This window comes from Schistosoma haematobium, chromosome 1 (assembly GCF_000699445.3).
Source record: "Schistosoma haematobium chromosome 1, whole genome shotgun sequence".
Taxonomy (NCBI): domain Eukaryota; kingdom Metazoa; phylum Platyhelminthes; class Trematoda; order Strigeidida; family Schistosomatidae; genus Schistosoma; species Schistosoma haematobium.
In genome coordinates, this window is record NC_067196.1 from 67,166,146 (window position 1) to 67,193,149 (window position 27,004).

The 27,004-nt window shown below is 39.6% G+C and overlaps 1 protein-coding gene across 1 annotated transcript; it reads right to left on the reverse strand.

Annotated features, from left to right (window-relative positions):
• Positions 1-26,359, reverse strand: SRP72 (Signal recognition particle core component). Its single transcript, XM_051209434.1, has 12 exons — positions 26,205-26,359; positions 25,595-25,712; positions 25,436-25,556; positions 25,072-25,396; positions 24,960-25,035; positions 23,830-23,910; positions 19,548-19,737; positions 10,908-11,033; positions 5,325-5,648; positions 4,320-4,705; positions 2,827-3,045; positions 1-750 (listed from the first exon to the last, which is right to left on the reverse strand). The coding sequence occupies exons 4-12, from the start codon at positions 25,157-25,159 to the stop codon at positions 627-629; spliced, it is 1,614 nt and encodes a 537-aa protein (XP_051074890.1). The 5' UTR covers positions 25,160-25,396; positions 25,436-25,556; positions 25,595-25,712; positions 26,205-26,359; the 3' UTR covers positions 1-626.
• Between the last annotated feature and the right edge of the window lie 645 nt (positions 26,360-27,004).

Here is a 27,004-nt window from a genome sequence, read left to right on the forward strand (position 1 = left end):
CCCAGACAATCAGTATTTATTTTTGATTACTTAAAATATAGTCACATTTCTCGTATACCATTATTCTAACAAGATAATATCACTGTGTTTACGCTCTAACGTAGATGTACACAGAAATACTTTTTTTCTTCTCGACATTATTTTAGAGGTAAACCATAATTTTAAATAGAAGAAACACATATTTAACAATATTAGGAAGTGGTAACACCGTTAATTCTTATTCATGAATACCAAATAAAAATATAATTCATAAAGACCAAATAAATATGTAGTGATACAATGAAGAAGAAAAAAAAGAAATAACCTTCCAAGAACAAGTGTAATGAAAAAGACTAACAAACACTACACTTATAATGAATATTAAATAAATGATAAGAAATTAAAGGTTGTAACCCATTAAAATGATGCTTTAATTATTAAGAATATACTGTCAAACGGAATTATCTAATAAAAACAAATATATTTCACTAGGTATACATACAAATGTTTCCAGAATTTGAACCAAAAAGAAATATTACAGTACAAATAACATGTACATAGATGCACAATACATTATATATATATTACACGATCAAAAAATTACAGATTAATTAGATATTCTGTTGTTTTATTTAGTCTTGGTAATATTATCGGCCTTTCTTACGACCTTTCTTTTGTTGCTGTTTAGCTGTATTAGACATTTGTTTAGGAGTAGATCCTGCTGAACCGTCTTCATGAACTTTGACTTTAGGACTACGTATAGCAGCATCCCTAAAATGAAATTTTTTTCTAAATTTAAATTTATGTATAGATGAATCTACAATTGAATAGTTTATGATAAAATTATTATGTATTTGGTTATTCTATGTGCATTTATAAATAATTCTAAATTCAAAACTCCTAAGGTGAATAAAAAACAATACACATAGTTTGTTGTTTAAGTAAACGAATCCTACTAAAATCAACAAATAAATAAACAAGAGTCGCATTTAATGAGAGTTATGGTTTACTTAGCAACATAGTCGAGAAAGACTTATCTTAGCCCAATAAGTTGATTTCACTTTTGTAGTGTGAAAGAAAGTCAGGATTGAATTACTACGGACTTCCATTTTGAGCCATATCTAATAACATCTTAAACTATTGAGTTCCAAATTCTCTAAAGACCGACAAATCACAGTCTTATCTCCTTGCCACAGCGCCATTTCATAAATTGACCATCACATCGCTTTTTCCACTAACTGTCAGATTCAACAAACGATGTTCGATGTAGAAGTCAGTGAAATGGAGCTCGTAGAACACGAACCAGTTACTGAAGTTGATGTCCCACGACGATGACACCATTTGAATTATCACCCATGTCCAAAATACCCATTGTCAGGTATTACATGACTAAGACTATGTTGCCACTGGATATCATCAATAATGCAACATAGAGACACTGCACATCAGCTTTGAGAGGTCAGGTTACATGGAAAAAGAGCAGAACTACTCTAATTGACACGTAAACCGAACCTTTTACGGTTAATATAACGTAAAGATGTCTCCAAAGTTGACCCGAATGGGGATAAGCTACTTTGGCTTCCACTATACGTAGATTGACACTGTGTCACAATTGATTGATCACTGGGTGGTGATCAATGTCATGCTTGTCTAGTCCTTATTAGTGCAGATCGAATGCTATCGATCATGTTACAATGTGGCCACCAGTCTAGGTGACTCGACACTGAGGGCACTATGTATTGAGATTTAGATGGTAGTTGGAGGTAGTCAACAGGAAACCCTGGACCCGGGTTTCGTGCTATTTGGCACTCGTCAGCAAGGTGTAGCTGTAATCTTAAGGGAACTGGTGCTCCCTGGCGGATTCGATCTCGTGTCACCCAGCTTCATAGTCAGAGACGTTACCACTGAGCTATCCGAGCCGTGACTAACTTCCTGTAGGACTGAGATGTAATCACAATTGATTGATCACTGGGTGGTGATCAATGTCATGCTTGTCTAGTCCTTATTAGTGCAGATCGAATGCTATCGGATAGCTCAGTGGTAACGTCTCTGACTGTGAAGCTGGGTGACACGAGATCGAATCCGCCAGGGAGCACCAGTTCCCTCAAGATTACAGCTACACCTTGCTGACGAGTGCCAAATAGCACGAAACCCGGGTCCAGGGTTTCCTGTTGACTACCTCCAACTACCATCTAAATCTCAATTGACACTGTGTGCTAAACAAACACCAGCGATTCACCCCAGGGTTGAGGGACAGGCTCCTCCTAGCCTAGTAATAGTATTCAATGTTTCGCAGGAACATCACTGATTAAAATCTTAGTAAATAACTTGTGGGACTTTTTCACCAACAAGAGTAACTTCTGTCGTCTTCATACTACCCAAGATAGTAGCTAGATAACGTTTCGCAATCTGACTTAATTGTCAGTATAGGGTTGTAGAAATTGTTGAGCCTCACTGAAATCATGAAAAGATCAATGTTAGACCACCGTTGAAAACTTGGAATCACTGGACGGCCGCTTAGTCCTAGTATATTACTCAGCAATGAGCATCACCCCCCGCACGCAGAAACCGAAACCAGAACTTCGATCTCGAGCGCGAAGGCTTAACATCCAAATCTCTGGGCCGGCATTTAACAATTATTGTGCTCATAAATGTATACACTAAAATGGTCAATTCCAAGATATCAGAAGATTTGACTGTTTTGGTAGAATTCGTTGCCTACATGGTTACGTACACACATGAATTAGTACCAATATTTTAATAGTTAAAAATAGCGCGTTAATAAGTGAGAAGTAACGAGCGCGAAAACTAAATAAACAGACTAAATATGACGGAAACAGCACCTACCATTCACTTTCTCCAGTTATTTGACCCTGAGGACCGCGTGTAGGAGCAAATCGCTTGTCACGACGTTTGCCACGATAGTGAGTACGTTCTCGTCGGGGTAACCAACGATTAGGATCAGGCATAACTCCTGGCTGATAATTCTTTGGCAGGCGAATCCTCTTCTTTTTACGCTTAGAACGCGAAGTAACCTGCTGCACACCAGGATCTGAGGAAGGAGTACTGATAAATAAAATTTTAAAAAAGTAGAATTACAGTAGTACACAATTAATATACACAACAGCAAAAAATACAATGTTTGGTGACTTTAAAAATTTCTGATCAACCATTCAAAAATTCATGACCTTAATCTTCAGTATATCGAAGTTGTTTAGAATATTCAATCTGTTTACTGTAAAATAAGGTTGAGCAATAAATTAAGTACTAGGTCAATAAAGAATGCCTACTCAGTTTTTCTACTGACAAGTTATATATTTCTAGTATCAGTCACTTTTGAACTAACTAATAGAGCATTGACTGGATTAATTATTCAACAGATTTAGCTCATTTTAGCAACCCACGAAAAATTTATCCATATAAAATATAACTCAAGGACTTTTATAACAGCTTACACAACACTAATAAGTTGCTAATTTATTAGCTTTTGAGTACTACACTGTATATTTTGGAGCTTATTTTCAATATTATTGTTTGATGTAAATTTACGGGGCAATTCGATTTTTTCCCACGTACAATTATGTTTCATATCTGAATGTAATCCGTATTTCAGAGTGTTAATAATACTAACAGACAGTAATATAGATGAAACAAGTTGAAATATAACCGTCCTAAATGTTGAGTGTGATAATAAACAACTGGTCCTGAAACTGAAATGAGGATTGTAATTAGGAAACAAACTTTACAATAAAACTCTGTGGATGAGGAAATAAGAAACAAATAGCAAAGTTGCAAAATAGTAGAGAAATTTAGAACTTCACAGCAATTCATTTTCCCATTGGATTAGGCATCGATATATAATTACTGGTGAAATACAAAAAAATATCTTACATTTTTTCAACTTGGTAATTAGATAGGTTTTTACATTTTAATTTCCTTTCAACGAGGACCACAGACGGTCTCTCTGAACGACTTCTTTATCAGCTCAAGAGAAGACTCGATAAAATAGGTTGAGACAGTTATTTCTTTTCAATTTGCTTGTTAGCTCCAAAATGTACCAATGACCGATTCTCACGAGCTGACTGTTTGTCCTTTGATTGAATTTATTGTTCGGAAGAAATTTCAAGGTAACAACACTAAGAATATTTTATGAAGATTCTCTAAAATCCACAATTACTTACAAGTAAAAATTCTCATGAATAACTCTGGTACACTACACTACCCAATATTGGTTATGCGTCAATTAGCATTAATTGGTTATAAAGCAATCAATTGCCTTGAGTATGCCAAGATTTTGGATAATTAAGTTTTTAAATGAATATATAAGTTCAAACACTTACTTAGAAATGTTTTTTTTTATTTGGTTTCGTTTTGACTTGCCCTTGTCTGAAATATCCGTTGGCTCACTGGGTTTGCCAAGCCGTTTTAAAGACTTTGCTCCATATAAAAATGTAGTTTCCAAAGTATCTACATCAGCCTCTGAGAGGGATTCTTTAGCTTGTAATGATTTACAGGTTTGTTCGGCTTTAGGACGATCAAACTGTGCGTAGGCACGTACCAAACGAGCTACCAGTACTTGTTTGATTAAACTATTTTGTTTTTCTTGAGAAACGTTTGATTCAAGTCGGGCTAACTGTTTTTCAAGAATTTCAGCCGCAAGTTTTGCCTCACCTTGTTGCAGAAGAAATCCAGCACAATTATCCAACAAATGGGAATAAGTTTCATTCTGAAGACATCCATCCAGAAAACCATAGTTTAAGTCGCATAAAAGTATCCATCAAAGAAGTCCAACAAATGGAAAATTTAATACAAGTTAAAATTAAATTCAAATGTTAGTCTTACTGATGATAACAAAAATAAATAGTTCAGTTCCAATGACGCTTTACGATATTTGACAAAGTACTCAAAGGGGTGCGAATGTTGGGTTTTAAAGGCCTTAGAACAATAATTAGAGATTCTACATTACATATTCATTCAGAGTTGTAACGATATTTATATGAAGTTTAAGTCCTGAGAATAGAAACCAATAGTTTAAATAATATCAGTCAAATCCATTTTTTCACCTATGATAATAAAACTTCTCGAGCTGCATTTAGACTGTCATGAACTCAATAAATGATGTACAAAATCACATGAGATACAACAATCAAATCATAAAAGACGAAGAATGACAAACCACGAATACATTTAGTAATAAACTTTCTAATATACAAGTTTCACCCATTTTTGTTTTTCACATGAATACCAAGAGTAGAAGATACAAGTATCAAAGTTCGGACTGGAAAACATCAACAAGTTGATTCGGAAATTATCTTCAATTCATTATATATAGGGAAGAGAATTACCTGTTCTCCTAACTCTTCATAATAATGAAGGGTTGATTCAATACAATTGACTATTTGTTTCATGCTATCGGGACGTGTTTGTACAGCATTTTCACCAGAGCTCGCTAAAAGATATAAAGCGATCCGTGTTGACAAAACACCGGGAGAATGAATTAAGTGCTGGGGAAGAATGTTTTCAAGCATTTGGGCTACATTTAATGCATTTTTAGGTTGCGGACTACCGGTTCCCAAATGATTTGCAGATATTCGGCGAAGATTTATTTGAGCCAAAGCTAAAGGGATTTCTGCATCTACCTGATTACCAGTAACATTGGACAAATAACTCTAAAGGTAAAGCGACAGGAATTAGGTGAAAACATGTTAGAAATCAGTATTAGCACAGATGATGTCTAGTTTGATGTTAATTTTAAATTAAAGAACTTATTGTGTCTAGGTTACTAAGAATAGATGTTAAATAATTTTATTGCCCAGAAATCTTTCTTTACCCTAAAATTTGACCAGAAATCGACCAAAATATTTTTTTGAAACAGCTCATTTCAAATCTTAAAACACGTACGGAAACCCATAAAGATCTGTAAAATAGCACTTCCACTGACTGACAACCAAATCAACACCAAATAACTCGGCAATGCCCTGGTACGGCCGAGAGTGGGGAGAGTCCGCTCTCCCTCTCGAAATGCTCTCACATGGCCACGCGTATATAGCCTCTGCCAGGGAAGTCCTACTCACTGCCTTCTCGTGGCGGGGGTGTTGTTTACGAAAATGAGAGGACGAAAAGCGAATGTCCGGCGCTTTAACCGGATTCCAAATCAATGGTGCACATGGGCTCCAGTATCCTGTGGGAACAAATGGCGTATGAACCAATCGTTGGTCACCGGCTACCATGGGACTGCATCTCCTTACGATGCTCCACTGCCTTGTGGGTTAGACCTTTAGGTCAAAGGCTCGGGGAGTGGCCCCCTAAGAAAACCACCTGCTTCGGTTTGGGCACCCGGGCAGTATCACAGCCCACACACAAATTGATGAACTCTTTATGCCTATGGAAATTACCTTTCTCGCTTTGAAAAACAAACAATTGATTCAGATTATCATTACAATTATTGTCATTATTAATACTATTATTATTATTATTACTATTATTGTAATTATTATTATTATTATTATTATTATTATTATCATTATTTTCCACATTATCATTATTTTCCACATTATTCACCCTCTTTTATACTTATACAGCGGCTCGTCTTTGGTGGAAATTCGACTGTATCTAAACGTTCTCGAGTCACTGTCCGGTTGAAAACTGTATGTTACCACCGAATACGAGGACTGAAGCAGTTTTTCTGAAACCACGTGCACCATTCAAACTGGCTGCCTTCAACGTTCGCACACTTATGCAGGTCGGACAACAGATAGGGCTGGCTATGTCTTTGGAAAGTCTTCATATAGATGTCTGCTGTCTATCCGAGACCCGTATTCAAGACTCTGGTGAAGTACTACAAATTCGATCTCCATCTGTCGCTTCGAAAAGCTTGTTTTACGTGCGCTTATCCGAGGACCCTGTGGCATCTTCGTCTGGTCTTGCTGGCGTTGGTGTCGCACTAAGCGCTGGAGCTGAGGCAGCACTAGTCGATTGGATCCCCATTAACAGTCGGTTATGTGCTGTTAGATTAGAAAGTTCCATCAAAGTGAGAAGAAATCGGCGTGAGAAACGATGTCTTTTCGTCATCTCCGCCTATGCCCCGACAGATTGCAGCCCGGATGCAATCAAGGATGAGTTTTACCACCAGTTATCAGTTCTTCTCCAGAAAGTGCGTTCGACAGATATTGTAGTACTAGCCGGAGACTTGAATGCTCAGATCGGGCGTCTAGGCACAGAAGAGAGTCGTTTAGGTGGCCGATGGGGACTCGTTGGTCGCAGGTCAGATAACGGGGACCGTCTACTGCAACTTTGCACAGACCACAACCTGTTTCTGGCTAGCACTAACTTTCGGCACAGTCATCGCCGATGTGCTACCTGGCGTCCTCCCTCTGCATCTCAAGCCTGGACTCGGATTGATCACATCGCGATCAGCTACCGCTGGCGTGGTTGTGTACAAGACTGCCGCTCCTTTTGGAGTACCTATCTGGACTCTGACCATGCATTGGTCTGCGCCAATCTTAACTAACTTTACAGTAGCTAACGAAGTGACCGCCACCAAAAGATTGATGTTAGCAAGCTGGTTGCAACTTCTGTTGCAAGTAAGTATCGAACCGAGCTAGCCTCTAGGCTAGCTACCACTCCACCGAAAAGTATAGATGAGCATTGGTTGCAATTGCATGACGCCATGAAAATGGCGGGATCGGTCAGTTGTGGGTTTGCGAAACGTCCCGCTTTTAAGCACTGGGTTTCTCCAGGTTCCTTACAACTCATTGAAGCCCGTCGGTCTACTCCGGGTGACCGTGAGTTTGACCATAAACGAAGGATGTTACGTAAGGAAATTGGGCAAAGCTTGCGTAAGGACCGAGAAGCCTGGTGGTCGATGCGCGCTAATGAGCTGGAAGCAGCAGCTGCATCTGGTAACTACCGGAAGCTCTTCCAGCTCATCCGAGCCACTGGCAGCAAGAAGTCTGGTGTGAGTGATCAATCTGCGAGGATAATGGGATGCCAATCACTAACACCCATCGATGTCTTGGACGATGAGCACAATTTTTCGAAGGGCAGTTCAACTGACCTGCTGCTCCGGCAACATCGGTCAGACTGTCCTGCCCTCCATGGCCGGTGACGACTGATCCACCAAACGAGGAGGAAGTCCGCAAGGAACTCCAACTCTTGAGGCGTTACAAATCACCTGGCCCAGATGACGTACCTCCGTTTCTTTTTAAAGATGGTGTTGACTTTTTGACTAAGGAATTGACGACGTTGTTTACAAAGGTTTGGGAGCTAGAGAGTGTACCAACGTCATGGAATGAGTCGATAGTTGTCCCTATCTTTAAAAAGGGTTCACGTCGTTCCTGTAACAACTATCGGGGGATAAGTTTACTTCCGATTGCGTCCAAGCTATTGGCTTCCGTCATTCTTCGTAGGTTGTTCAAAACCCGAGAAAGATTGACTCGCGAGGAGCAGGCTGGGTTTCGTTCTGGTCGAGGATGTATTGATCATATCTTCACCCTCCGCCAAATGTTAGAACACCGCCATACTTATCAAGGGCCAACAATCGTAGTGTTTCATGACATCAGGGCTGCCCTCGATTCGTTGGACAGGGCTGTTCTCTGGGAATGTCTATTGAAGAAGGGTGTGCCTGAGAAGTTTATTAACATCCTAAAAGCCCTATATACAAACACCTCAGGCAGAGTGAGGGCATACAACCACCTCTCTCCATTGTTCCATTCGAGCAGTGGGGTTAGGCAGGGTTGCCCAATCTCACCATTCCTCTTCAACTTTGCCATCGATGACATTCTGGAAACAGCTCTGATGAATGTAAGTAATGGTGGTGTGGATCTGTCGCCTGGAGAAAGACTTCTCGACCTTGAGTATGCGGACGATATTGTCTTACTGTGCGATAATGCCCAAGGCATGCAATCCGCACTTAATCAGTTGGCAATCAGTGTCCGTAGGTATGGAATGTACTTTGCACCTTCGAAGTGCAAAGTACTTCTACAAGACTGGCAGGATCCTAATCCTGTACACACCCTGGATGGTGAGCAGATAGAAATAGTCGAGAAGTTCGTGTATCTAGGTAGCTGCATAAGTGCTGGTGGGGGTGTGAGTGATGAGATCAATGCACGTATAGTGAAAGCCAGAGCGGCTTATGCCAATCTGGGCCATCTTTGGCGCCTTCGTGATGTTAGTCTGGCTGTAAAAGGTCGGATCTACAACGCGTCGGTGAGAGCAGTTTTGCTCTATGCTTGTGAAACCTGGCCTCTCCGAGTTGAGGACGTTAGACGACTTTCTGTGTTCGATCATCGCTGTCTCCGAAGGATTGCTGACATTCAGTGGCAACACCATGTCAGTAATGCAGAGGTTCGGCATCGTGTGTTCGGGCACAGAGATGATAATTCAATTGGTGTCACCATCTTGAAACACCGACTTCGGTGGCTTGGACATGTTCTACGAATGTCGTCCCAGAGAATTCCACGTCGTGCATTATTTGCCGACTCTGGGACTGGTTGGAAGAAGCGGAGAGGTGGTCAGTGCATGACATGGTGTCGTGGTATGAAAGAAAGCTGCAAAGGACTGGCTTCTGTTGGTCCTTCACGACTCCCTGGTTGGGGTCTGAGAGATGGTGCTACACAGTGGCTAGAGACGTTATCAGATATGGCTCAGAATAGAAGCCAGTGGCGATCCTGCTGTAACCTTCTTTTACTTTCTTCATAAAAAAGTGGTTGTGTCTCCTTTACCTGAAAGATTTCTTCTGATTGTACCTTTTCGTTCCGTCGTTACTACCACACTACCTTACTCCAATCTCTTCGTCATTGTTCTCTTTTTCCTTTGCGCTCCTTAGTTGTTTTTTTTCTACTTCTCTTCGAATTCTCATTGTTTTGTGTGGCGCATATATATTGGCGCTCTCTTGTACCAATATTCATGTGTTCAAATAAATAAATAAATAAAATACACATATTCAGTAGATCAATCAAATTGATAGTTTTCACTCTTCACTCAGTAATTCGACCCCTAGACTTAGGCAAATAATGCAATGGCATTATTCGCAGTAGGCCTCAGGGAATTAATCTTTGAACTGTCGTTTATTTTTTGAGATTGTACGCCTCCTCTTTTCTCAATATCGCTTTCTTCTTTGAGTGGAGTATATTTATTTTGTAATGCCGATTTGTATCAGTATTCATGTATTTCTTTAATAAGTGTGCATTGGCACATGTTCTTAACAGATACTCAAGTGAAAGCTAATCTTTGTGTTTGCCACTACACTTTAACAAAATAATAATAATTCACAGTAAAAACCACCAGAAGTACCTCTTTTATGTGCTAATTTCCACAGTACTCCAATAATATGTGAAGCCTAAAAAATATATGTCATAATTAAACTTGAAAAGAGGATCTGCATATTAAAGATTTCAAACTTTATCTGTTTGATTGGAATTGAATAGTGAACCGAAATCGATTTCATCATTTGCTTTCATCAGAAAACTGTAGTTTATCCTTATTCAGTGTAGACCTGAAAGTACTGATGACAGTGTAATATAAGTAACATGTGATTAAAGGAAAACTAGGATATGCCAAGTAATGGAATGTTTCAGGATCACTTATTTATCCAATCAACTAGAACCCAAAAATGTTAATGTAACAGACTAAAGTTCGATTTTTATTTAAGTCGTTACGTATAAAAAAAATATTTCGTATAGACGGTCAGTATAAATTCGCTTTAGTTACGATTTTCATTACACTATACATGAAGTAAGTATTTGATGCGTTTGTAGTTAAATCATTTATTTCCAAAACATCCAGAAACATTTACTGTGAAAAAAGGTTTGCCAAAAATCGATAAAAAGCAACAGGATACTAATGAAATGGTGGGTGGAACTTTAGATTTATGGAACGAAACAAGAAATCTTTACGAAGAGTAACATGGCATTCATACAACGACTTACTTCCAAGAGTAAAACTGCTTTATCAATATTTTTCTCTTTAATTAACTGAGCAGCCGATAAAAGCAAAGCTCGTGGACTTAACTCCTCTTGTAAAACTGTACGTAGCTTTGCGGTACAAGCTTCCATCTGTATAAAAATTCAATAAAATATTTCGGAAGTTTGCTTAATGAAATTACATAAAAGATTAGATTTTTAAAATACGTTAACACTGAAAGAATAAGTGCTAAATGCATAATGTGTGTAAATTAATACACCAATAATAGTGCGATCTAAAGTGAGTATTGTTAGACGAAACACAATTTTTGAAGAGAATTAAGAGCTAATATTCTTCGAAGATAACAAGTTAAAGTAAAATAATCCTTAAGCTAGTGAAATCAATAAGCCCACAGTTCAAAACAAATCTTAAACATGAAGATAACTGTCAGTCTGTGGTCAAATACTAGTAGCTTACGAATATCTCTACTCCTAATGGCCACGTTTCGCAGCCGTAAAGTAGAACAGAAAGAACTACCGTGCAATATACTCGTACTTTTATTGATAGACGGATATCTCGCCTTCGCCATAGGTGACGTAAGTTGGCAAAAGCCAAACGAGTTTTTCGAATCCGTGCTGAGATTTCGTCCGATACCAGCCCACTAGGGCTGATCAGACTCCCAAGATAAGTGAAGTTGTCAACTCGTTCGACTACTTCACTCCCTACTATCCTTAGTTCAGGTGTTGACGCAGACCAGTCCTGAAGCAACAACTTGCATTGAGAGGGAGAGAAGCGCATTCCAAACATTCTGGCATTGTTGCTCAGTACTACCAAAACACTCTGCATTTTATCAGCGTCTTCACCAAACAGGACCATATCATCTGAGTATTCTACGTCGATAGGTGGACCTCCTGGTAGGAGATCAATACCCGAGAATTCAGTCGACGAGAATGTTATTTCCATCAGTAGGTCTATGATGAAGTTAAACAGAAATGGAGGAAGTGTACAGGCTTGACGGACACCACTTGAGGTTGCGAAGTCAGATGACAGTTCGCCATAAGCTCTGACTCGACTAGTAGTGTTCGAGTAAAGAGCCTTCACAAGGTTTATGTACTTCTGAGGTACGCCTTTCAATGACAGACACTGCCACAGAGTCTCGCGGTCTACAGAGTCAAATGCTGCTTTTAAGTCAAGAAAGACCACCATTGTCGGACGCCGATAAGCATGCCTGTAATCTAGAGCCTGACGAATAGTGAATATGTGGTCGACGCAGCCACGACCAGGTCTGAAGCCAGATTGATTTCCTCGTGTTTGCAGTCCACGAGTCTTAGTTAGGCGCCTGATAATTATCGAGGCTAGTATTTTAGATATTATATTAGTTAAACTAATCCTTCTATGGTTGTCACAGGATGATTTTGACCCTTTCTTATATATTGGGACGATAAGTGATTGCGACCAGTCATATGGAATAACGTCCAACTCCCAGATTTTAACTAAAAAATTAGTCAACCTAATCGCTAAAACAAGACCATCATACTTACAGATATCTAGAGCCAAACCATCTGGGCAGTTGCTCTTCGTCAATTCAGATTAGCTATGGGTTTTTTAACTTCAATTAGAGTCAGGGGATCTACTTCAATGTCCTGTTCAGGCTGTTTTGGAATGGTGAGTAGTTGTACAGTAGCTGAATGCCAGATGAACTGCTCCTCAAAGTGTTCCACCAATCGTTCTAAACGTCTGGGCTAAAAGTTGTAGTCTTTTTCCGAGATTGTCTCACATTTGACTTCTTAATTCTAGTTTCTTTTATTAGTCTATAGAGCTGTCTTGTGTTCCCTATAGCCGCCGCCTTTTCCATTTCTTTTGCTTTCGTTGCCCACCACTGTTCACGGTCTTTTCTTAGACTTTTGCTTAACCTAGGTCTGATTTGTTTTCGCTCTTCATCGTGTTCAGAACCTGATGGGATGGGTTTACAAGAATCCATCAGTGCAATATACATTGAGGAAATCCATTGGTTCTTTGTAACCTCTTGGTTTAAATCAGTAACAGATGTCACTACTGTTTCCACAGCTGTTCGTATATCTTTCCAAGCAACATCTGGACCAGCCTCGTTTTCAGAACTACCTAAGTGTGACCTCAGTTGTTACTGGAACCCACTTTTGGTTTTCTCGTTACTCAATTCAGTTCTAATTGGTCTTTTTACTGTGGCTTTTTTGCGTCCAGTGAGGCGCAAGCAGATGCGTGCTCGCATTAGGGCGTGGTCGGAGTCCAAGCAGGTACTCCAGAATGAGCGACAATCTTCTACCGACCCTCTCCAACGATGACTGATGGCAATATGGTCTATTTGAGTCCATCGTTGGTTTGGTGAAGGCGGACGCCAAGTTAGACGATGTCTCCCCTTATGTTTAAAATTTGTGTTTGCTAACAATAAACGATTGTCTGAGAACAGTTGCAGCAGACGATCACCATTATCTGTTCGTTGAGCCGGAACACAAAAATACATACCTAAGTGTCCTTTTCTCGACCGTAGCTGCTACCTTGACGTGGTAATCGGGCTTGCCTATCGTGATGATAGCAACCGATGGTTAAAGACCTCGAATGATATGGCTCAAAATTGTCTGCAATGGCGCAAGTGCATCCACTCTTTGTGTTCTCCCAAATTCTAATCTTCTGAATTCTTCATGTCCCTTTCTCTTTTCTCTTTCCAAATTTATTTCACTGCATTATACTCCTTGAATAACATCTTCAAACCCTGATCTTTCCAATGACGGCTTAAACTTTTACTACCTCTACCACTATGGGATTTGAATAGACAATCGTGTCTCTGTGCTAATATGGTATGGTAACTTGAACTGATGTACGTACGTACGAAGTTCTACTTTCTTACCGACTGACTGATTGAAATGTCCTTCTGCTCGGTTTAAGCTACCTATCTGAGTGTTTAACTTTATGAAGAAGTTTCGAAAGCTTTCTGTACAAGTCATCTTTCACTTCATCTAGGCTGCAGTCCATGGGAGCGTAGGCAGAAACGACAAAAAGGCAACGACGTGTGTCCCTATCCTTCCGAGTTGTTACAGAGCCGTTTAGCCGAACAGTACATAGGCGACTGTTAACCGGGATCCATTCTAATAGTGCTTGTTTTACCCCCGAACTTAGTGCTATACCTACACCTGCCAGTCCACGAGGACCAGTCATTGGGTCGTCAGATACACGGAGGGTGTATCTCGTCGGCTCTCCGTTTTGCCGAGGTGAGGTCAAGTGAATCCTGTATGCGTGTTTTATAGACACAGCATACATCAATCGTTCGAGATTCTAGGGTTTTAGCCAAGGAGGCCTGCTGGCCGATTTGGCACAGGGTGCGTAGGTTGAAGACTCCAATGTGTAGTTTGGAGCGAGGTTTCAGTAGACCTGGGACAGTGTTTTGCGCACTAGAATCGTTAGCCATGGTGACACTTAAGGAGGAAGTCAAAAGAGCAAGTTGAGATTTGAAAGTCGACATAAGAGGAATAATACGAATTGAAGAGAGAGTTAGGTGGTTAAACATTCAACAATGAAACGACGGGGTTTTTGTTCGAACCCTACTGCAAATACTTCGGTTTAGGTCCCAAGGTACTACCACTAGCCTTAATATGAAGTTTTGCTTAAACTCCAGTATATGATTATGCATCTGGTGTCTGAGTTATAGAATTTAAATTTGCCCAAATAACTTACCTATTATTTATTTATTCGAACACATAAATATTGGCACGAAGGGGCACCAGATACATATGCGCTATACAAGTCGCCTGATTTGTGTGGAGGCTGTCATACTACCCGGGTACACAGATAGAAGCAGGTGGTTTTCTTATGGGGTCACACCCGGAGCCTTTGACCTAAAGGTGTGATCCACAAAGCAGTGGAGAAACGTCAGGAGATTCAGTCCCATGGTAGCCGGTGACCAACAATAGGCTTATATGCCATTTGTTCCCTCAGGATCCTAGAGCCCATGGACACCATTGGTTTGGAATCAGAGTTTTCCAACTCACCTAGATGGATCCTCCATATCCACCAACCTAGTTATTTTCCATCCTCTCGATTTCGTAAACAACACCCCCGCCACAAGAAAGCAGTGAGTAGGACTTTCCTGACAGTAGCTGTATACGCGTGGCCATGTGAGAACATTTCGAGAGGGAGAACGGACTCTACCCACCCTTAGTTGTACCAGGGTATATGGGGGGGGAATAATAACACTAACACTTGAGTTTTTGAGACAGGCTGTTTTTTAATGAAAATCTGCCAGTGATTATTCAACTTTTGTAATAGAAGACAGTGGAAAACACTATAAATAAAAACCACTGGCAGCTTATTTTAAAACAGGTTGCACGACTACATTTGTATTACATAAATGCATGAACTCAACAGATATATTTCTGCAAACAGATTTAATAGCACAACTTCCTTTGAGTATGGGGTAAAATTTCTAAAAAAAAATAGTGGTCACATATCACAAACACTTTGTTGGTACTGCATCCTGGAACAAAAAACAGTCGGCAGACTCCCTTATAATTACATTTATTGCATAGTCTACCATCACCACATTAGCAGATTAGGGTTTCACAGCTTTATCATAAATTCTGGGTATCAAATATTTAGCTAAAATAAATAAACTAGTTTACCGTAATAGGAATTGAGAATCACTAAGTCAATATAGTAACTACGAAATAATACGGGATTTCGAAAGTAAATGAACTCATGCTCTACTTAGTTTCTTCCCAGAAGGCTGAATCAGTCAGTCGGTAAGAAAGTAGAACTTCGTACGTACGTACATCAGTTCAAGTTACCATACCATATTAGCACAGAGACACGATTGTCTATTCAAATCCCATAGTGGTAGAGGTAGTAAAAGTTTAAGCCGTCATTGGAAAGATCAGGGTTTGAAGATGTTATTCAAGGAGTATAATGCAGTGAAATAAATTTGGAAAGAGAAAAGAGAAAGGGACATGAAGAATTCAGAAGATTAGAATTTAGGAGAACACAAAGAGTGGATGCACTTGCGCCATTGCAGACAATTTTGAGCCATATCATTCGAGGTCTCTAACCATCGGTTGCTACCGTCTCGCGTATCCCAACCAAGTAGTCTACAACTACCAACACGGTTCAGTCCACTTGTCAGTGACTTCATGGATTTGTGCCATGTTTTGGTCTGACCGCCCCTAGATTTCTTTCAACCTATTCCTACACCATAAAACATCGCTCGTCGGGACAGTCGGTGGTTGGGCATACGTAACACATATCCCAACCATCTCAACTGATGAAGTTTCACTACGTCATCAATTGATTTGCCATCCTCACCTAGTACCCGTTTCCTAACAACTACATTACTTACTCGATGGTCCCAGGATATACGAACAATATTTCGAAGACACCTATGATCGAATACTAGTAACCTACGGATATCCTCTACTCTTACCGGCCATGTTTCACTGCCATAAAGTAGGACGGAACGAACTGCTGCACAGTAAACACGTCCTTTGGTTGATAGACGGATATCTCACCTACGCCATAAGTGACGCAAGTTGGTAAAAGCTAGTCGAGCCTTCTGTATCCGTGTTGAGATTTCGTCACACACCAGACCACAAGGGCTGACGGGACTCCCAAGATAAGGGAAGTGGTCGACACGCCCAACCACTTCACTCCCTATCATTAGTTCAGGTGTCGATGCAACGCAATCCTGAAGCAACATTTCGCATTTCGAGGGAGAGAATCGCATCTCGAACATGCTTGCATTGTTGCTTAGAGTGATCAGAAGACTCTGTATTTTGTCAGCGTCTTCACCAAATAGAACTATGTCATCGATATTCTAAGTCAACAAGTGAATCTCCAGGCAAAAGTACAACTCCTGGAAATTTAGATGAGGAAAATGTTATCTATAAAAGTACGTCGACCACAAAGTTGAACAAGAATGGGGAGAGTGGACAGCCCTGACGAACACCACTTGAGGTAATCAATTCTGACGACAGTTCGCCATAAGCTCTCACTCTACCAGTTGTGTTCGAGTAGAGAGCCTTTATAAGGTTAATGTACTTCTTTGGTACTCCTTTCAGTGACGAACACTGCCATAGAACCTCACGATCAACAGAGTCGAATGCCGCCTTAAGGTCGAGAAATACTACTATTGTGGGGCGTCTGAATGTGTCTGTTCTAGAACCTGGCGTAGTGTGAATATCTGATCTATACAACCACATCCAGGTCGAAAACCGGCCTGGTTTTCTCTAATCTGCTCTTCACGAGCTTTGATTAGGCGTCGAAGTATTATTGAAGCTAATATTTTAGACACTATATTAGTCAAACTGACTCCTCTGTGATTGTCACAAGAGGACTTTTGTCCTTTCTTATAGACTGGCACAATCAGTGATTGAGACCAATCAGATGGGATTACGTCCAATTTCCAAATTCTACCTAAGACCTCAGTTAATCTCACTGCTAATACTGAACCACCATCCTTAAAAATCTCAGGAGTAAACCTGTCAGGGGCTGCTGCTATCCCTCGCTTCAGATTTCCTATGGCTTTTTCAACTTCGTAAAGAGACGGAGGACCTACATCAACTTGGCATTCAGGTTGACTGGAGATCGTGGGAAACCGAAATGTGACTGAAGGCCAGTTGAACTGATCCCTAAAGTGTTCTGCCCATCGATCCAGTCACCTGAATTGAAATTGGATAATATGTACGTCTTTTCCTGATATATTTTCGCTAACAATTGGATTCCTAATACCAATTTCCTTGACAAGTCTGAACAGTTGTCTGTTGTTACCTATTGCCGCTGCCTTTTTCATCACTCTTGCTTTCGCTACTCACCAGTGTTCACGATCATCGCGTAGACTTCTTTTCAGCTTGTGCTTAAGCTGACTCCGCTCTTCATTATGTTCAGATCCAGATGGAATGAGTTTCCGAGCATCTATCAGTGCGATAGATGCTGCTGAGATCCAGTGTTTCTCCCTAACATTACGGTTTACCTTACTAGCAGATATCACTGCTGTTTCCACAGCTTTTCGGATATCGTTCCATGCTGCCTCGGGGTGGGAATCACATGCATCGCTGCCTAACTGTTTTCCTAGTTGTTCCTGAAATATACTCTTAGCTTGACTATCATTAAGTAGGACCCTAAGAGGTTTCCTTGCAGCGTCTTTACTACGTCCAGTAAGACGCAAGCAAATACGCGCTCGTACTAGAGCATGTCGTCCCAGAGAATTCCACGTCGTGCATTATTTGCCGACTCTGGGACTGGTTGGAAGAAGCGGAGAGGTGGTCAGTGCATGACATGGTGTCGTGGTATGAAAGAAAGCTGCAAAGGACTGGCTTCTGTTGGTCCTTCACGACTCCCTGGTTGGGGTCTGAGAGATGGTGCTACACAGTGGCTAGAGACGTTATCAGATATGGCTCAGAATAGAAGCCAGTGGCGATCCTGCTGTAACCTTCTTTTACTTTCTTCATAAAAAAGTGGTTGTGTCTCCTTTACCTGAAAGATTTCTTCTGATTGTACCTTTTCGTTCCGTCGTTACTACCACACTACCTTACTCCAATCTCTTCGTCATTGTTCTCTTTTTCCTTTGCGCTCCTTAGTTGTTTTTTTTCTACTTCTCTTCGAATTCTCATTGTTTTGTGTGGCGCATATATATTGGCGCTCTCTTGTACCAATATTCATGTGTTCAAATAAATAATAAATAAATAAAAGCTCCTACGTGTAGTTTAGAGCGTGGTTTCAGGAGACCAGGAATGGCGTTCCGCGTACTCGAATCGTTTGCCCTAGCGGTGCGAGGTGATAAAGAGACGTGAGGAGGGCTAATCATGGTGATAATAGAGGTATTAGGAGGTGTAAGAAGGATTTGAATGTGACAAACTTGGTCTCGTGTGCTGTTACGGGTATGAGGGCTGATATCACTTCCAGGCTGCCCACACCGTGGAAGGGTATTTCTTGAGAAACCTGAAAAGGAAATTGGATTATAGGTGGTCTTAACGACCTGGGAGCGTGACCGCAGAGCCCAAGGGACAACTGCTTGAGGCCGGTCACGCACGGCCTTTCCGTGGAAGGTTTTTAGTGTGTTAGCTCCATCCTTCAAAGGGCCTTACCACCGGAGACGGAAATCCGTGAGGTAAGATGAGGTGTGACATTTTCGATGTCGACCTTTTCTAACCCCACCCCTTCTTGTGGGAAGGCAGCATCGCTGCAGATGCTGGTTGTCCGAGGGAAACACCTTACTGCTGTCACACCCCTCTACAGTCAGCAGTACGACTTCGCTCTCAGACCTTGAGTTGCTGCTTTTAGTCTTACCGTTCTCCAATCGACCTGCGTGGCATGGTAGAACCTACAGGAACATATGTTCCAGCCAATATAGCTCGGTTGGGTCATCACGATAGGCAAGCCCGACCACCGCGTCAAGCTAGCAGCTTCGGTCGGGCTGAATCACTATTTTTAATTATCTATCATAGTTGACGGAAAATTCAAACCACAAATGCAAAATTTTTTCATTGGTCCTCAATGTTTTCCGTAGTCTGGACAGTTAAAATATGCAATATTGCTTACCATCCAGAAAAGCCAAAGGTTCTGGACGAATCAGAAAATGTGAAAGAAAAAACGCGTCGGAGTTGTTTTAAAAGTCTACAAATGTACTTATTCAACCGAAAACTTACTTGATTCGTGTACCAGTAAAACAAAGCTTGGTTGATAAGCATATCAGTACGTTGGCGAGAAAAAAGCTTAAATTGTAAACCATCTGTAGAAGCCATCTTAATACGTTTACGGCTGTCGAATATATTTTGATCTTGATTGATACAGACAATATTGTTAGCAGCCACTGCTAGAAGAGCAGTATCTGAAGCTCTGGTTCAAAATATACAGAAAGTAAGGAAAAATACGTGACGGAGGTATGAGTGTATACCAAAATAATAAAGTATTCAAAATTATTAGTTGAAATGGATGCAGTATGAACCAGTGAAGATCAAAAGTCAAAATGTGCCTAGAAAAACTCAACATCTATTAAATGCTTGTGAAGCATATACGTCCTACATCATTTGTTAAGCAACTTTGAATAATATGTACCATTTTTCCAGGTTTTGTGCTGTTATTGTTCGCTCTTAGTGTTTTCAGATATCGGGAACTCATATATAAAGTTCGAGTAACAAGGAATTACAGTACAAGAGTATACGTAACAAAGTTGTGAGGCACTACATCAATTCCTAAACAGTAAGATTATACGTCAATTAGCCGTAATTATGCGTGAACCATGAACTTATCATTATCATGAAACAAATGACAATTTTAAACATACAGTAAACAACCCATTTTCAAACTTATTAACCCAAATTTGCATCCTCAAATCACGACCGCAGCTGCTACCTTGACGTTGTAGTAGGACTAGTCAATTAAAATGACGCGGACAAGAAATATTATATTTCTTGTCCGCGTGGTAAACTCTAAGGATTCTTCTAGTTATGACTTTTCTGCATCTTTCAAGACGCAATTAAACAAGTTATCTCACTAGAGCATGACCAAAGTCTAAACAGAAAGGGCGATGGTCCTCTGCCAAGATTTTTCAACACTGGATGACAGGGATAGTGTCTATTCTCATCCATCGTTGGGTTGATGTCGTGGCTCTCCATGTCGGATAATGTCTTTTTTATGCTTTAAGTCATTGCTTATCAAAAAATCGGTTATCTGAACGTCATTGCAGTAAACAGTCGCCGTTATTGTCGAGTTGGGACACCATAAGATTCACCCAAGTGTCGTTCACTTAAGTTTGGACTACCTACGTGGGCATTAAAATCGCCTACAATAGCTGCATCTGAGGGTCTAGCCTTTTAAAGGTGGATCAAAAGCGTCTTGTAAAACTCATTTTGATTCCTCAGTATCGCCGTTAGTTAGATTTTAGGCAGAGATAACGAAGAGTAAACAGGATGTGTCCACATCTTACCGAGTTCTTGCTGTCCAATTTCATCGAGCAGTGCGAAAGCAACTGTCCTTCGAAACTTAGTTCAAGAGATCATGTTGTGAATTTGAACTTAGTGTTATACCTACATCAGCAAGGCCACGAGAAGTAGCAGTCTAGACCTTAGGTAGACGGCGGGTAAATCGCGACAGTTTATCATATTGACTAAGTTAGGCTAAGTGACCATAAGTGTACCCTGTATTCAAGTTTCGGAGATGTAGCACTTGTTAGCCGGACGAAATTCTGGAGTCCTAGCTAATAAAGTATGTTTTCAGAGTTAACATAAGGTTAAAACGTTAAAAGTCCCAACATGCGGTTTAAAATGCAGTTTCAAAAGATCAGAAACAGTACTTCGTTCACTTAAGCCATTAGTATTGATATAGCGTAGGGTTAAATATGAAGTCTTCGCAAAGGGGTTGGTAGTAAAGACAGTATGACTATTGTGAAGCGACAGAGAGATTAAATCTCAAACAAGGTAATCTCGAGTTCTTTTAAAGGTATGTGGGTGGTTATCACTTTCCAGCTGACCACTCGTAGAGAGATACTCCTAAAGGTACTTGAAAATGAAACTAGACTAGTAGTAATTTTTTCAACCTGTGAGCATGACCGTATAACCCGAGGAATAACTTCTTGTGGCTGGCCACACATAGCCTTTTTGCTTCTTTAGGCCCTATATTGCCAGGCAGGTCGGTCGGAGAACAGAAAGACTAAAAGCAACAACCTAAAGACTTGTTACTAACTGTACTAAAACAAGACAGCAGTAGGTTATTTCTCTCATATAACTAGCATCTACAAGAACGTTCTCTCCCCATAAAAAGATCGCCACCAAAAATAACATATTTAACTTTGGCCCATAGATTCCCATCCCCGGCAAAAATGTTTTAAAAGTATAGAGCCAGAACATGGAGAACCACCGACAGAAAGGCTATGTGTGGCCAGCCACAAGAAGTTATACGGTCATGCTCACAGGTTGAAAAAATTACTACTAGTCTAGTCTCATTTTCAAGTACCTTTAGGAGTATCTCTCTACGAGTGGTCAGCTGGAAAGTGATAACCACCCACATAGCTTTTGGACAGACCAATTAACCGATTCTTTATAGTCATTATCCACACATATATAGGACCCTGTTAGTTATTCGCTAGTAACTTATATGATCGTGTATGCGTGTGTACTCATTACGTACTCTTCGTCGCACATCTGATTTTTATCTAACTACAAATATTGGGTCATGCTTCATTAAGTCGACTTGGGATGTTTACTTACTCTGGTAAGCTTTTCTCTTACCATTTGTCCGCATTAACGGAAGTATGAAAATATTTAACCAAAAACCATCCTCTTATTTGGCTAGTTTTATTCCGTTATTCAGTAACGAGAATTAAGTCGATCGATATATTAGAGGTAAAGCGGAATACATTTCGTTAACATCATGGTGATCCAGTCAAACTGGAGTCAGACAATTAATCTGATTTTTATTCCCACCCAAACATCATTGGTTAAGTCACCGATTACGGCTAGATGTCATTAGAATTATCAAATTCAAGTGGTTTTCCTAAGGGTTCTGTACTATCCCCTTTTATTTAATCGCGTCATCGATGCCCCACATAGAAATCATCCTTTATTCATCTAACCTTTCAGGAAGTGATACCCTAATAGGAAGTTCGCTAGTCCATAAGGAGGAAGTAGACGGCATAGTTTTGATTGGTGAAGACGATAACAAAATGCATCCTCCTAATAACCTTCAGTAATACAAGCATGTTTCAGATGTATTTCTCTCCTTTTAAATCCAACATGTTGCTCAAAAACTTATCTGAGTCGACGTCTGAATTGATAATAGCGAGTGAAGCAGTTGGATGTGTCGACCACTTCACTTATCTTGGAAGTCTCATTAGCCCTGATTGGTTGGTGTTCGATGGAGTTTCAGCAAGGATTAAAGAAGCTCAACTGTCTTCTATCAGCTTGCATCATATGTGCTGTAGGCAAGATGTCCATCCACCGACCAATGGGTAAATATACTGCACAGCAATCCTCCCTATTACTTTACTGATGTGAAACATGGTCTATGAAAACGAGAGATATGCTTACTTTGCAGGTTTTTGATCAAAAAGGTCTTCTGGGCATTTACCGCGTATCGACCAAATGAGCAATACCAAGTTTGGACGTAAAACTTGAGATTGTGAATATTTATCGTCTTAGGCGATTGGGAAATGTATAACGTATGACAGGTGATGTTGACCGATGTGGGGGTCGATTTGAAAAAAGCCATGGATGGTCGAAGCAGAACATAGCATCAGTTTATTAAGTCACTGGCTATAAGGCCTTGTTAACAGATATATACCTAGTTAAGGTTTGCGAGACAACTGAGACTAGTGCTTGGAGATTTTTCGATTAAATGGCTCACAATCGTCAACAATAGAGATGTATTCACTAAATATCTTAGTATAGATCTTGATTTCCAGTATTCTTTCATATACATCATTTTATTCCATTTTCCCAAACTACATTCTAAACACTTTATCTTTCTGATTATCACTTTAATTATACTATTCCGGATCCCGGACTACTTATCTTTTTGATTCCATCCTACAGTGCTAACGTGGAATGGAAATTCAAGTCAGCTCACATTTGTCGCAGGCTTCACACTGATGACTGTGACTGGTTAGTGGTACACAATTCATTGCCATAAGGTAAGTCCCATCAAAAATCTGCACATTCTGAGTTTACGCACAAAGGAACAATTATTAATATAACTTCATATCGTTGATGTGAACTAGATCATTAACAAGATTTCTTATAATGAAGTAGGGTTGACAAAATCAAAATGGTTGGCTCTTAGAGGTACGAAACTCCTCAATATAAATTAGTAAGTTTATTACATAAATTATGCAACCCGTCATCAACAAATGTTTTAGAAATATTATTTCTTGATTGACAACATCCTTAGTTTAAAAGGCATGAAGTAATAACAAATTTAAAATAACCACATTACCTTTGTCGAATGACTGATTGATACACCTGGTTCGCTTCTTCTTCTTCCTTATTGATCTGCAAAATATAAGCTCGCTGAACTCTGAAAATAAAAATGTGCGTTGAAGACTAATCCTGCCTTACTTATGATCTTGAAGAATAAAAATAATGGATATACGTTTTATAAGTATCATTAACTAAAAGTTATAACACTAAGTTGGGAGCGTCAAAACATTTGTAAAAAGGAATATTCATGGAGAAAATCATCTCAAGTAATGAATTCTTACAACCATTACATTTTGTAGATAAACCATCTGTCATTATTTCTTACTAAACATTACGATCCGAAAAAACTATGGAGTAACAATATCAAATTATGCTGTCTACGATATGTAAAGTTGGGTTGTCTAGCCTTTCATATCCTGAAGTGCGATTTAATGTTGGGAGTGGATAACGATTAATAACTGTGATTGCAACCTTTAAGTGATATGGGTAAAAATCAACCACAGTAGCGCAGATACATCCATTTTTCTAAACCTTTAATAAACATCATCCTAGTTTAATCCCCACAAGGAATCCGTTCTTTACATACTTTAGGACTCCACTAGTCTTATCACTTCAGCTTTTTCACTTGTTTATTTTTTGGAATTTCGGAGAGAATTGTGGCAGCATGAATAGCAGCACATCTACAAGAGGTCTTATATTTTAATCCGACTAGTATATATATATAAAGTATGTCCAGGAGCAGAATTCCACTTAAGATAGATGATTTCCCCTCGTCGGATATGGTATGATCCTCTTTGTGAGACATAATTCACCCAACACCCTCGAATTTGAATAAACAGGAGTAAATTTGACTAACCTATACTGACAATTTGAACAAAGAATGCTCTTTGAAGCACCACCTAATTGACGGGATCAAACACTGCTTCTAAACTGAGGACGAAATATGGTTTTCCACATTAGTACTACAAGACGTTGAAGAAGTGTCTTATTTTAAAATTCGTTTCACTTTTCTAACTTTTTTGCTATATATAGTTCAGCCGAAAAGTCTCATTTCCCAGGATTTCATAAAATAAAGCAACAAAGTGGATTTACCTATCTTAAGAAAGACCTCAAACAGAAGTAAAAAGATTATCTTGATATTTGTACCTTATAGGAGCTAACTCTTCATTCTTCTCCTCTTCAGTTAATTCCGGGTCTTCAGAGAGACACAGATTACAAGTATCTATGGCCATTAGTTAAAAACAGTTAAGTATTATACTTTCAGCATCATCTAACAATCTGGATGCCAGATGACAGTCACCACGTCCAAGATGATAACATGCCAGATTAAACTTTCCTTCATACATTTGGGGGTTAACATCTAGGTCCTTTAAAAAATAACGATTATAAAAAATCTATCCTTACCAGATTAGTGTTATTAAAGCATGATTCAGCAGCAGCCACCGCCGTTAGATTCGCGAGCCGTTCTTCACTATAATCATCCTAGAAGAGAATAACGAATTAGGTGTATTACTAACTTGAGAATTTCGAATCACTGACCGTAGGTAGGCGTATGCAGCAGCAAAATCACCTTTCCTGTACAACTAGAGAAAGTGAAGATTGAAGCAAAAAAGAATACGTACCACTTGCGCTTTTAGTTCCTGAGCTTTTGGATCGTTTGCCTCGGCTGATTCAAGAGTTTTTGCGGCTTCAGTGAGACGATTAAGTCTATATTCAACGTAAGCTTTCTCAAAGATGACATGACTGAAATAAATGAAACAGTGCTGGACAGTTTTACATACCTAGATAGTGTTGGGTTTTTTTTCAAGAAACTCAAACAATCTTCGTATTTCTCGGTTCGAATAAGGGCAACAACCTTGCACAGGAAAGCTTTAGTCTCACCAGGATACTTTGTAAGAACTACAAAGAAAATACCACGTAAGTGCTTAATTATTGAAATGTAAACCAAATTTTATGCTTAACGTGGAATCCAAAACATCCCACTAGGGTTATATTGATACTAAGGTCTCAATCGAAGCCCATGTACAAGAAATCATTTCACTGCACGTGTACAGCAAATGGTATGATTAAGTCCAGTAGAATGCTTCCAAGCGCAGTCAAAATATGAAATTGAACATTTAGAGAGTGGAAATCTTCAGAAATAACTAATGTTAGTTTATTCTCGGAACTTGTTCACTGAGAATCTATATCTAAGTACTACCACTCCAAAAATACCCCTTAAATAATGATAAACAGTTGACCTAATTAAAAATGACAGCTAAAAAGTATTCTAGGGTGAGAATGTTGGAGATTCACTTGCACTACAATTTTCTCTGGAATAATAAAAACCAGAGTGAAGTGCAAACATTTCTGTAGTAAGACTAAGCAAGGTATTGCTAAACAAAAACTCACTTTTCCCAGAGATATTTATAATCTTATCGTACGCTTGAGCACTACAAGCCTTGTTGAGATCTGAATAAGCAGACTGAACATTAAACGCCTTCTCGTTTGCCATTTGCAAACGTGTCAAGTTACGCACACTCCATGTAACGCGCTCTTTAGGCTTAACTGGGACTTTCAACCGAGTCAAAATAATTTCCTTGGAACTAAGGCTGAGTTGTTTATGGAGACCAATCGCAGCTCTCTTTTATTTTGCTTACATCACTAATTCAATACTCACAAATATAAAAATGTAGCATAAGCGAAATACAACTGGATACCACTGGTAGTGACGATTCATAGGGTGTATAGGGACCAACGACAATGTTGGACTTCGACCATATAGACTCCTCAAGATAATCCTAGGGTTAGAGGAACAACGACGTCCTTTGTATGTTAGGGCTTGGATTCACAAAAACATCGACAATTGAGGAAGATCGACATGTCTCTGGCAGACAGAATAAAAAAGACGGAACTAGCTAAACTAGGGTGGGTATGTCATTCTCTCTAGAAGTCTTATATAAAAGTGCTTGTAGTTTCGAAAAGAGATTTCAATCTGCTTACCCGATGACTTTTTCTCAGAGCACGTTGAGCAATAGAATAAAAACAACAGATGCCTGATATTAGGATATTTTAATGCTCCTGATATTAGTTGGACAGATAGGGTCATCGTAAGATCTGAAAACTCTTTTCATAGTAGGCTCCTGATGACGGTATTAGAACATGCTTTACTACAGCATGTATCCGAACTCACACATCTTGGTTCATACCAA

Coding starts and splice junctions, on each gene's coding strand:
- SRP72 (XM_051209434.1), bottom strand. CDS start 25,159: ATGTATGAAGGAAAGTTTAATCTGGCATGTTATCATCTTGGACGTGGT. Junction 25,036..25,071: donor ATTGTTAGATGATGCTGAAA/GTATAATACTTA, acceptor TAATGGCCATAG/ATACTTGTAATCTGTGTCTC. Junction 23,911..24,959: donor GAAGAGTTAGCTCCTATAAG/GTACAAATATCA, acceptor TTTTATTTTCAG/AGTTCAGCGAGCTTATATTT.